A 12,423-nucleotide genomic window follows, 5' to 3' on the forward strand; every position below is an offset into this window, starting at 1 on the left:
GGAGGTAGAAATAAAGTGTAGTATCCTATCTTTTTCAGGGGCTGTGTCTTATCCTTTGATGGTTCACCATTGGTGACCACAAGTAATTTTGATATTGTACCTTAAAAATGCAATCTATCTAAATTTTGTGTATCATTGGAACTGTTCCTTTTTATAATTATATATATATTTTAAATTGAGATATAAATGACATATTAGTTTCTAGCATGCTTTAAAGCAACTTTCCAATATATAATTCAGTATTATTAATTATAGTCACCATGCTATCCATAACATCTCAGGACTTATTCATTTTATAATTAGAAGTTTGTACCTTTGATCCCTTTACCCTTTCCTTCCAACCACCAATTTGTTCTCCGTATCTCAGTTATTTATCTTTTTTTAAAATTCCACATTATTAATATAAGAAATAGTGAAAGGGACTATAGGCGAAGGAGAGGAAACTGAGTGGGGAAAAATTAGAGAGGAAGACAGACCATGAGAAACTCCTAACTATGGAAAACAGGCAAAGGGATGGAGAAGGGGAGGAGGATGGTGGGATGGGATAACTGGGTGACAGGCACTGAGGGTACTTGATGGAATGAGCACTGGGTGTTATATGTTGGCAAATTGAATTTAAATAAAATATTTAAAATTTCCACATTATTATAGTTATATTCTTAATTATTTGGAATATCAGAAGGATAAGGAATAGACCATTTATATATGTAATTTATATATATAATAAAAATATAAAAAATGTTTTTGGCCATTTCTAGTCATCGTGCCCCATGGATCCCTATGAATCCTTGACAGAGAGTGAGGGAATGAGTAGGAAACTGGAAAATGTTTTGCTAGTTTGAGTTATGATATGCTTTCTAATTGTCATGCTTCCATTAGAATATTACCTTTCTTGTGTTTACTATAGAAAAATTAGGAAGCAGAAAAATTACACATGTAAATAATAGGAAACATTATCCATAATCCTATATCTTTGTATATCCATTGAGGGCCTCTTGCTGTCAGAAATGTTTTTATGATGATAGAGAAATCATTTACTTGCAGTCCCATGCTATTTTCTAAAGAGATTAAGTGCTAAGAAGGTCACCTACTGACCAGATTAGGGAGTGCAGGATGTGAATGGAAAAAGCAGTGGGAGGGCAAGAAGGCCTTCATGTAGGGAGTGGGGAACGTGGGGGAATTAGAGGGAGCGGGTTGGGAATCTGAGGCAAGGGAAAGAGCTGTGATGAGTGGTGGAGTGGAGTGACTGCCAAGACTTCAGGGCCTGTGGGCTGAGGTCAGTGACTGAAAAAGAACTTGGAAAAAAACAGGATTTTTTTAAAAAAAGATTTTATTTATGTATTCATGAGACACACACACACACAGAGGCAGAGATATAGGCAGAGGGAGAAGCAGGCTCCCTGTGGGGAGCTTGATGCAGGACTTGATCCCAGGACCCTGGAATCATAACCTGAGCTAAAGGCAGATGCTCAACCACGGAGCCACCCAGGTGTCCCAAAACCAAGGATTTTTAAAGGGAATGGTTGTGAAGACTTGCTAGATAGGGTGATGGAAAAGGTCTTCCATATGTCCCCATGAAATCTTCAGTAAAACATTTATTTCTCATGACTGCATTGTGGAGCTGAATCTCCTTTGGGATGCCTTGCATTTCTTCCTTGAGAAGGTTATGGATCAAAAATAATAGCTGTTCATAGAGCCCCACCCAGCATTTTGGGGACCTGTTTGTGTGTGCACATGTATCTTTGCTATAAAATGGGATCAACTCTATATGTGATTTTTATTATGTTCTTTGACTCAATAACAGTTGGATTCATTCTGTATGAGGGGAAGAAAGCTTTATATTTATCATTTTTAAAGGATGCATATCATTATACATTATGAATATATCAACTTTATTTAACATTTCTCATTCCTGGACATTTAGGTAGTTTCCAGTTTCTCATTCTTCTAATCTATGCTGTTATGATTATATTTGTACAATACATTAAAAAATGGATTCTTAAAAAAAAAGGATTCTTGTTATTTTCTTGTTATTTTCTCAGAATCATTCCTAAAATCAGAGTCTCTGAAGGGCATTTGCGTGGCTCAGCTGGTTAAGCATCTACTTTCAGCTCAGGTCATGATCTCAGGGTCCTGGGATTGAGCCCCACATCTGCATCTGGCTCCCTGCCCAGCAGGGAGTCATGAGAGACACACAGAGAGAGGCAGAGACAGGCAGAGAAGAAGCAGGCTCCCTGTGGGGAGCCTGATGCAGAACTTGATCCCAGGACCCTGGGATCAGGCTCTGAGCCAAAGGCAGATGCTCAACCATTGAGCCATGCAGGTGCTCCATCATGCTCATTTTTAAACTAGCCAGAATTGAGATATGAGGTAAGGTATTGGCATTAAGCTTTGTATGGTTAGCTTGTTTTCAGAATTGCTTGGAATTGTTTAGGCCTGAATGTTCTGCTTTGTTTCTCTCAGGTGGAATTTGGCATCTATCACATAAATGTTATACAAAATTGATGGACGTCAGATGTAAGAGGAAGCTTATGCATGATCCTGCTTTCCATTCCCCAAAAAGTCATAATTTCATAATTTTCATGAGTTTCATTGTATCATTTTAAGAGATAGTTTGACATAATGGCAACCATAGTATAAATGTTATTTTGAATAATGTTATTAGAGTGTATTGAATTTCATAAGTATTCCCATTTGTCCATAATTATACATATTATTAATGTATAATATTTCACCATTTAGAGCTTTCCTATTTTTTTGCCATTTAAAAATATTTATTTTTATTTTTATTATTTATTTATTTATTTATTTATTTATTTATTTATTTATTTTCTTGCCATTTTAAGTAACACTGCATTGAACACCTTTGTGCCTTTTTGCTTCTTTTGAGTAACTTAACAAATGGGCAGATTCCTAGAAGTAATGTTAACTGGATTAAACAAATAGAAATTCTGTTTTTTTGTTCTTATTTCCACTTGACTTTGCAACAGGGTTATGCCAATTTTATATTGTGGGTGAGCATGTTTGAGTCATAAGCATCATTGTAAAGAGTATTAGAATGTTGGATCTATGTATTTTGTCCATTTTATTATGCAAATGAGTAACTGAATGCCTCATCAGCTGGTTTACATGGCTGACCGAAACATACAATCTTAGCCCTTTCTTTCTCATTTACTGCTTTGTGGCAGCCATGGAGGTGCTCTGCTCAGACCCTTCTCAAGAGATGCTGCTGTGAGAATGTGGTTGGTGGACAACCTCCAGCTGCCATACTTCCAGATCTATGGTAACATTCACCAAGGCCATGTTCTCCAGGGGCTGCTCCCAGCTCATGACTATGCTCCGTGCCATTCTAGAGCTTGGTGATCTTTGCCCTGTGGGGCTCCTCTGAGGGGCAGTCCTTGCTTTCAGCCTGTCCATCAGCCTTAGATCTGCAGTCTTAGGCTCCTCCCCTCCAGTCCTCTCTCCTGTCTCCTTTTACAGGTATTGTAGTCTGAAGGCTCTTCTGCCTCCTTCTGCTCCTTACCTTCCTCCATCACAGGTGTTTCCCCCTCAAAGAATCTTTCCATGTCTAATTCCATCTTGGCATTAGCTCTTGGAGGCCCCAAACTGACACATATCCCGTGGATGAGTCCACAGAGCAGTCATTTGCATAGGATAGATAGAAACTCCAGAATTAATTAAGTGAATGACGGAGTGATGTGGAAGACAGGCGCTTTGAGAAGGGTCATAAATTGGGGCCACAGAAGGAGGGAGCCTAGCCTTTTATGAGGAGATGACAGTACTTGGAATACTCGGAGAGGACAGTGGTTGTGGAGTTGAAGCCATTTGTTGCTCCACATTTTGGCTTTCTGTCGTTTTTCTGCAGGGGTGCTTAGCTCTGTGGACAGGAGATGCCGTGATGCCCTCTATGGGGTTTTTCATACAACACAGTCGGTACCTGTCGCAGATGAATATGGATCTTTCCTGGGAGTGGCAGTGCAGCTTGCAGCGCCCGGGGTACTTGCGCCCGCAGCTGGTCCCGCCCCCGCTGGCTGCAGAGGAGAGGACAAGAGTGGAAGTTAGGGGACTGCCCAGGGGTCGGGGCTCTCTGGGAGCCTTTGGTGTTTTATTCTGAGACCGTGTGCCTGAGACAGCCGGCGAGTGAATGTGGGAAGGCAGGGAAGAGAAGACAGAACTTGCCTGGACTGCTGCGCTCTGGGAACTCTGGGGAGCTCTGTCTGCACCACTCTCTGTGGCTTTGCCTTGAGCTAAAGCCTGTCCTGGGGCTGTAATTGGTACCACAGAATGTATGTGTGACATCAGGGCGTGGGGAGCCAGGTCTTCGGGTCAGGGAGGAACTCAAAGGCTCGAAAGGGGGAAGTGGGGCACTTCCTACCTACAGCATCCACTCTTATGGTGTTTCTGCCTCATTTGTTTTCAGGGAGTATGAAAAAAATATCAGTCAACCCAGGGGAAAGAAAAAAAAAAAGGTCAGATAATTCCCCAAGGCATTAAAGGAAAAGTAATGGTTGCTACTGACAGGGTGTTTGTGCATTCATACACTGCCTGTCTCCAGGGGCCACCTTCTGGCTAAATCTGAGAGCTTTATCTCAGCTCGTCTGCTGTCACCTCAGCACTGGTTTCTTCTGTGAATCCTCCTCCTCTGGCTTTCTACACATCCACTGCCTGGCTCTCTGCTTTGTCTCTCTGGCTCTGCATGCCCTCCTCACCCCAGGGTTCAAGTTGAGCACATTGCTTGCCATCTTGTGTGAACTTGCCTTCTGAGAGGTCTCTTGGTCCTGCCTGCCAGCACTCTGCAGGACATGGGACCCCTATGTCTTACTCCCCTGCTCAGGCCCAGTCTCTCCTCAGAGTACTAACCCCAGGGCTGATCTTAAAGGATGAAAACGGCAGAGAGAGATGCCTTCTTAGCATCTTCAGACCTCAGACATAGGGAGCTCATGTAAAGTGAAAGAAGGATATTTCAGACCAGGTTGAGGCTCACTTTTGTTTCAGAACAGGAAAAAAGTTTGAGGGATTGGTTTTTGTATAAGTTCATATATACGGTGATGGCTGGGTATGGGGTATTGAGGCTGGTAGTGAATGCTGAGAGATCCCTACCTTAGGTTGGAACTTAGTAGGGTGAGTCCTGCCTCTAAGCCTCAACTTGGCTTGCCTGTCACCAGATCTGTCAACCAGATCTGCTAGTGTTCCTGGTCCCCTGCCCTTCTCTCTCTTCCTTCACCCATTTTACCTGGAGTCACCAGGAATCCAAAGGATGCAAAGACCAGGAGCAGGAGCTTCATGGCTGAAGAGATGGCTTGGGGAGCAGGTGGTGGTTTGATGGAGTCTGGACCCTCTGTGTGATATTCTTGGAGCTACTGCCTTTATAGGAGCCACATGATGCCAGGATACTGGGCAGTGAAGCAGAGGAAGGATTCTTTGCCACCCAGAACAGTCAGATTAGATCATAATGTCTACTAGTCTGGAGCTTTGATTGATTGAGCACCTGTATTCTAGGCTGTTGGGAGAGGAAGAGGCAGAGCAAAGAGAACATCAGTTCATAGCACTCATCTTTCAACCTGTGCTTTCTAGCTTGGCAAGGGTGTGGGGGAACCAAGTACTCTCTTGCATTGTTGCATTGTTGCTGTGCTGATTGGTATTGTTTTGTTTTTGGAGAGCAATTTGGCAATGTACATCATTTAGCTGAGATAAACATTGTGTACTTGTACAATTATGTCCATTAGACAAAAGTCTAGGAAGAGAGTCTCTGAGGCAAAATGCAGGGATTTTTCAAGATGCCTGCCTTCTGATGTACATTGCTGACTCCTCCAGGGTACAGGTTGTGTACCCATAGGGCAAACAAGGAAAGTCATTTTTACAAAATTGGAAGAACATCCCAGGAGGGATTTAGTGACCAGTCTGGGAAATGTCCCATTTAGTCATAAGGGAATTTACCCAAGGGAGCAGGCCGGAGCTCATCTGCAGAGGTGGTCACTGGGCAGACAGTTGCCTGAGGATATAGCCAGCGCTGCTACTGGAGCGGCCACCAGGTGGAAAGAGCATGGCCTGAGCAGGGCTGGAACTACTCTGAGAGCCACGAGGCTCCTTGGCTACCTTTAAAAATGAAAAACTGGAACCCAGAACAGAATTACCACTTTGTGGTATTCCTCCAACACCCTCTATTGTCAAAGCCTAACACGGGCCAGCTGGCAAAAGAGGCACATTTCCAGGGTCCAAATCCAGTATTACAAAGTAGAACAAAGAAGGGTGGATTTGGAGCTATGAGAGAATAAATTGGTAATCAGCACATCTACACACTAAGGATGGCACAGTAGAAGGATCCAAGGATGACTTCATGCCACCACCAAATCACCCCCTTCTTATTGTTGGATAAATAATAGATATTTTTGTGTGTTAAGCCACTGTTAGTTGAGTTACCTGTCTCTTGCAACCTCACACATTTCTAATTGGAACAGGAAAAGTGTTGGGGTGTCTTTAGTGTGCTGCCCTCCTAGTGTATGAATCTTTGCCATAGGCCTAATAACTGTGTGGTGTTCCATTATATTCTATATTTAATTTCACCCATGTTTTACCATCATTTAGATTGCTTTTGGTTTTCTGCTACTATATTCACTGTAGTAATTTTCTGTCCACCCACTTCTGCATCCACTCATGTGTAGGGGCCCTCTAGATTTGGCAGATTGTTCTCAGATCTAGTTGCCTGATTTTGTGGTTTTCAAACTATAGCATGTATCTGAGTCACCCAGAAGATTGGTAAAAATACAGGTCTTTAAGTTTTAAATTTATTTTTATTTATTTTTTATTTTTATAGGAGGTGAGGGGCAGAGAGAAACATTTTTGTTTTTCTTTGAGAGAGAGTTGGTGAGGGAAGAAGGTAGGGGCAGAGGAAGAGGGAGAGAATCCCAAGCAGACTCCATGCTGAGTGTGGAGCTGGACATGGGGCTCAACTCTGGGATCTTGATCTGAGGCAAAATCAAGAGTTGGATTCTCGAAAAAAAAAAAAAAAAGTTGGATTCTCAACCATCTGAGCCACCCAGGCACCCCTAAGATTGGCATTTCTGAAACATTCCCATGGTGTTGACGCTGCTGGTTCAGAGATCACACTTTTTTTTTTTTCAATTGAAGTATAATTGAATACATTATATTAGTTTCAGGTGTAGAATATGATAATTTTATATTTGTATAATATTTCTATAGATTTGGAAATGATCACACTAATAAGTCTAGTTAATACCTATTACCATACACAATTATAGAATTTCCTTTTTCTGGTGATGAGAACTTCAGATTTACTCTCTTAGCAACTTTCAGATATGCAATACAGTATTATTAAATATAGTTGCCATGTTGTACAGTCCATCCCCATAACTTATTTATTTTATAGCTGGAATTTTGTGCCATTTGATCCCCTTTGTCCATTTTGCCCACCTCCCTCTATCATCTCTGGCAACCAGCAGTCTGTTCTCTGTATCTATGAACTTGTTTTTTATTTGGTTTAGATTCCACATATAAGTAAGATCATACTATATTTGTTTTTCTCTGACTTATTTTTATGCTCTCAATCCATGCTGTTGCAAGAGGCAAGATTTCATTCTTTTTTATGGCTGAATAGCATTCCATTGTATATATAAATCACATCTATCCATTCATCCATCGATGGACACAGGTTGTTTCCATATCTTGACTCTTGTAAATAATGCTGCAGTGAACATGGAGATGCAGATACCTTTCTGAATTAGTGTTTTTGTTTCCTTCAAATAAATATCCAGAAGTGGGATTTCTGGATCCATGGTAGTTCTATCTGTAATTTTTTGAAAAACCTCCATATTGTTTTCCAAAGTGGCTGCACCACTTTACATTCCCACCAACAATGCAAAAAGACTCCCTTTTTGGAGACCACACTTTGAGATCAACTGGCTTAATCTTACATGCAAGGCAGGTTATTCTCCTTGTTGGGACACATGTTAGTACTTTTATTGTTGTAGTCCACTTTCATTTTTTTCACTTTCACTTCTTTCTACTCTTTTCACTTAGTTTTGTTGATGTCATCTATGTGTGTGCACATGTGCACACACATGTATGTTTGTATTTGTTATTGATGGGGAGAATATAATTAAAAACAAAATCTCTCCTCAGTCAATAAAACCACCCCACAGAGGTAGAAGAGAAAGAAAAAAGTTTTGTCACTGAATAGCATTAAACCAGAATGTGATGCACATCATAGACAATTTGCTAAGAGATTGAAAAGACTGAAATCTTAGCCATTTCTTTTTTTTTTTTTTTAAAGATTTTATTTATTTATTCATGAGAGAGACAGAGAGAGAGGCAGAGACAAAGGCAGAGGGAGAAGCAGGCTCCATGCAAGGAGCCCGATCCCGGGTCTCCAGGATCAGGCCCCGGACCAAAGGCAGGCGCTAAACCACTGAGCCACCCAGGGATCCCTCTTAGCCATTTCTGTAGCCAAGCAGATATAACTCATTACGGACATGTTCTCAAGGTAAACAGTCATTAGTCCTCAAGTAAGAGGATGTGAAAGTACCATTTGTCACACATAGCTCATCCTAGATTCACTTGATGATTAGAGTGGGTCTTTGTGTTTGCTGATTGGTTTCATCCAAAGGAAAAACAAAATTCTTGCATCCTTGTGGCACGTGGTACTTTTGAAACTTGGAGCAAGGAACTCTGCTGAAGTTAGGCTCCTACCTACCCGCAGAGGTGTTATCTTTTCTTGATGACTGCATTTCAAAGAAGTGGCTCCCAGGTCTTCGAGAAAGACATTCCTGGGTTGAAAAGTGCTCAGAGGTCCACTTACATTTTTAAAAAGATTTATGCACATTTTAAAGAAAGAGAAAAAAAAAAAATAAAGAAAGAGAAAGAGGGACGCCTGGGTGGCTCAGCGGTTTCATGCCTGCCTACAGCCCAGGGTGTGATCCTGGAGTCCTGGGATCGAATCCCATATCAGGGTCCCTGCATGGAGCCTGCTTCTCTCTCTGCCTGTGTCTCTGCCCCTCTCTCTGTGTCTGTGTCTCTCATGAATAAAAAAATAAAATCTTTAAAAAATAAAGAAAGAGAAAGAACTTACAAGTTTTCTAAAGTAAATGTTCTAAAGAAGGAAAGGGAGGGAAGTGTAACAAGTCTCAAGCAGGAGAATTAAGGCTCTTTTTTTCCCCAACTTTACAAAAACTTTTATTTTTATTTTTAAAAGACTTTGTTTATTCATGAGAGACACAGAGAGAGGCAGAGGCAGAGGGAGAAGCAGGCTCCTTGCAGGGAGCCTGATGTGGGACCCGATCCCAGGAGCCTGAGATCACACCTTAAGCCAAAGGCAGATACTCAACCGCTGAGCTACCCAGATGTCACTGCACAAACTTTTATTACACAGAGATTGTTACATATTTGGATACGTCTCTACTCTGTACACAATTATTCATGGTCTCCACAGAAAGGCTGCTTCTTAATTTTTATCTGGTGATGGCAAGCACTAAAATCCTGGTTTTAACAGAATAGTAGTACAAACATCTCAGTGATTTAAGTCAAAAGCAGTACATTGGTACATGGTTCCTGCATTCAGTTATCAAGAGCTTGCAAATGTTTTTTTATTCAAAAATATAATCTGTCAGTAAGCATGGACAATGATGACAGTAAACCATTATATGTTGTCAACGGAAACCAGTAACTGATGGTTGTACTGATTTTCTTAAACATCATCCAGCCTTTCCTTCAGTCATTTCCTTCAGTTGACTTTCCAAAGTTATTATTGTGGAGCACAGCCTTTAACTCCCTCTCACAGCTCATTAATAATGATAAAGCACTATTCTAGGAATCAGAACATGCCACCTCCCATACCACCTCCTGTAACACCCATTCTGCTCATTCCTGGATCTGTGTGTTCTTTAGGAGTTCCGGTGACTGCAACTTCTGCCATAGTTAACAGACAGGCCAGTTCTTACCACCTTAATGGGATCGATGACTCCTTTTCCCACTATATTCACAAAATCTTTAAAGCATAGCGTCATAACCAACTTCTGGAGAACTTTGCATAATTTTCTCAATTATCAGTGATCCTACAACACTTGCATTCCTAGTAATGGTCACTGCAGGAATTTTGAGTGTTCTTTTAATAATTTCTATACTAGTTTTTTAAAAGATTTTTTATTCATGAGACACACAGAGAGAGGCAGAGACATAGGCAGAGGGAGAAGCAGGCTCCCTGCAGGAGCCAGATGTGGGACTTGATCCCAGAATTCTGGGATCGTGCCCTGGAGCCGAAGGCAGACGCTCAACTGCTGAGTCAACCAGGCATTCCTATACTAATTTTCTGATCTGCATTAGCTGGAGTTGAGTGTTCTCTTAATAATTTCTATACCAGGGCAGCCCTGGTGGCTCAGCAGTTTAGTGCCGCCTTCAGTCCAAGGCATGATCTTGGAGACCCAGGATCGAGTCCCATGTCGGTCTCCCTGAATGGAGCCTGCTTCTCCCTCTGCCCGTGTCTCTGCCTCTCTCTCTCTCTGCGTCTCATGAATAAATAAATAAAATCTTAAAAAAAATTTCTATACCAATTGTTTGATCTGAGTTAGCTGGAATGCTACATAGCTGCATTCCAAGGCTGGAATGTACTGAAGCAGGGCACAACTGCCTCCCAGAGTAATGCTTACTTCAACAGCTGCTTGTGTAGCATGTGTAACTCTACCTTTCTTTCATTTCAACATCACTTGTGCCACCAATCTTTAGCTACTCCATCTGAGAGTTTTGACAGATGTTCATTCAGTAGCAGTAGTGGTGCCATCCCTAGCCTCTTCATTTGTGTTATTGGCAACATCTTGAACAAATTTAGCACCAATATTTTTATATTTATCTTTTAAGTCAATGGACTTTGCAAGAGTCACAGCATCTTTTGTTACTTTGGGACTTCCCTAATTCTGTTAATAATCACTATTCTTCCCTTTGGCTCCATAGTAATAGCTACAGCATCAGCTAAAAGGTCTACACCCTGAAGTGTTAAATCTGGGCACCTGCACCGAGTTTTACATCTTTGGCATAGGCCCAAGTCAGATGGGGAGCCAGTACCTGGACACTGGCCTAATTTGGCAAAGGATTGCAGGTAATGAAAGCATTTCTGTGGCAGGGTGTGTGGGCGGTGAGGCAGGCCATCAGAGGCAAGAAAAGCAAGGCTCTTATTTTTAATTTGTATTTACTCTTACATTAACCTGCTTTCTGTTTTCTTTAGGGAGGATTTGGGTGTGTAGCAAATCATGATCATTATGTATATGCGTTTCTTTTAATTTCAAAAAGTTAATTTTGATGTTCTTTCTATAGATTCTTGAATTGGTTGCTTATTTTTATCTTCCTTTTATGTGTTTATGTTTTGTTTCAATTACATAAATAATATATAATATACTTTCTTTTAAACTTTTGACTTTTTTTTAAAAAGATTTTATTTATTAACTAATGAGAGACACACAGAGAGAGGCAGAGACATAAGCAGAGGGAGAAGCAGGCTCCCTGTAGGAAGCCTGATGTGGGACTTGATCCCAGAATTCTGGGATCGTGCCTTGAGCCAAAGGCAGACACTCAACCGCTAAGCCACCAAGGCACCCCTAATCCTTTGACTTTTAAAAACAAGTGTATGACTGCACATTGATAAGAATTGCTAAAATAAAAATTCTCAACAATACTAATTGTTGGCAAGAATGTGGAGAAGATGAGATCTCTTGCATTGCTGGTGGGAATGCAAACTGGCACAGTCACTCTGGTAGGTGGTTTGTCAGTTCCTTTTAAAATTAAACATTGGGGAATCCCTGGGTGGCTCAGCGGTTTGGTGCCTTCCCTTGCCTCAGGGTGTGATCCTGGAGACCCGGGATTGAGTCACGTCGGGCTCCCTGCATGGAGCCTACTTCTCCCTCTGCCTGTGTCTCTGCCTCTGTCTCTGCCTCTCTCTCTCTCATGAATAAATGAATAAAATCTTAAAAAAAAAAAGTTAAACATACAGTTATCACCCATTGGACCTAGCAATTCTGCACCTGGACTTTTGGCCTAGTGAAATGAAAACCTAGGATCACACCAAAATCTATAAACAGATGTTTATAGCAATTTTATTCGTGATATAGTCCTAAACTGGAAAACTCCAAATGTCTTCAATGAGGGAAAGGAGAAAAAAATCTGCACTATATCTCCAAAATGCAATTCTATTCAGCAGTAAAGAGGAATGGGTTATTGATGCACATGGAAAATTGGATAAATCTCAAAGACATGCTCAAAACATTTTATTTAGGTGACATTCTAGGAAAAGCAAAACTATAATGATGGAAAGTAGATGAATGGTTGCCACAGGTTCTGGTGGGATAAAAGTTTGAATACAAAGAGGAATTTTTTAGTCAATGAAGCTATTATATGTTTTGTTTGTGGTGATGGTTGCATGAA

At 41.1% G+C, this 12,423-nt stretch overlaps 1 protein-coding gene across 1 annotated transcript; it reads right to left on the reverse strand.

Moving 5' to 3' along the window:
* Positions 1-727: 727 nt before the first annotated feature.
* DEFB132 (defensin beta 132) lies at positions 728-5,437 on the reverse strand. The gene is made up of 2 exons (XM_072800446.1): positions 5,234-5,437; positions 728-4,031 (listed from the first exon to the last, which is right to left on the reverse strand). The coding sequence occupies exons 1-2, from the start codon at positions 5,283-5,285 to the stop codon at positions 3,763-3,765; spliced, it is 321 nt and encodes a 106-aa protein (XP_072656547.1). The 5' UTR covers positions 5,286-5,437; the 3' UTR covers positions 728-3,762.
* Positions 5,438-12,423: the final 6,986 nt, after the last annotated feature.

The sequence above is a fragment of the Canis lupus genome, chromosome 26, assembly GCF_048164855.1.
Source record: "Canis lupus baileyi chromosome 26, mCanLup2.hap1, whole genome shotgun sequence".
Taxonomy (NCBI): Eukaryota; Metazoa; Chordata; class Mammalia; order Carnivora; family Canidae; genus Canis; species Canis lupus.

Bases quoted from the DNA above. Each gene is read 5' to 3' on its own strand.
- DEFB132 (XM_072800446.1), bottom strand. From the start codon at position 5,285: ATGAAGCTCCTGCTCCTGGTCTTTGCATCCTTTGGATTCCTGGTGACT. The intron at 4,032-5,233 runs GTAAAATGGGTG...TCTCCTCTGCAG, and splicing joins TGGATTCCTGGTGACTCCAG to CCAGCGGGGGCGGGACCAGC.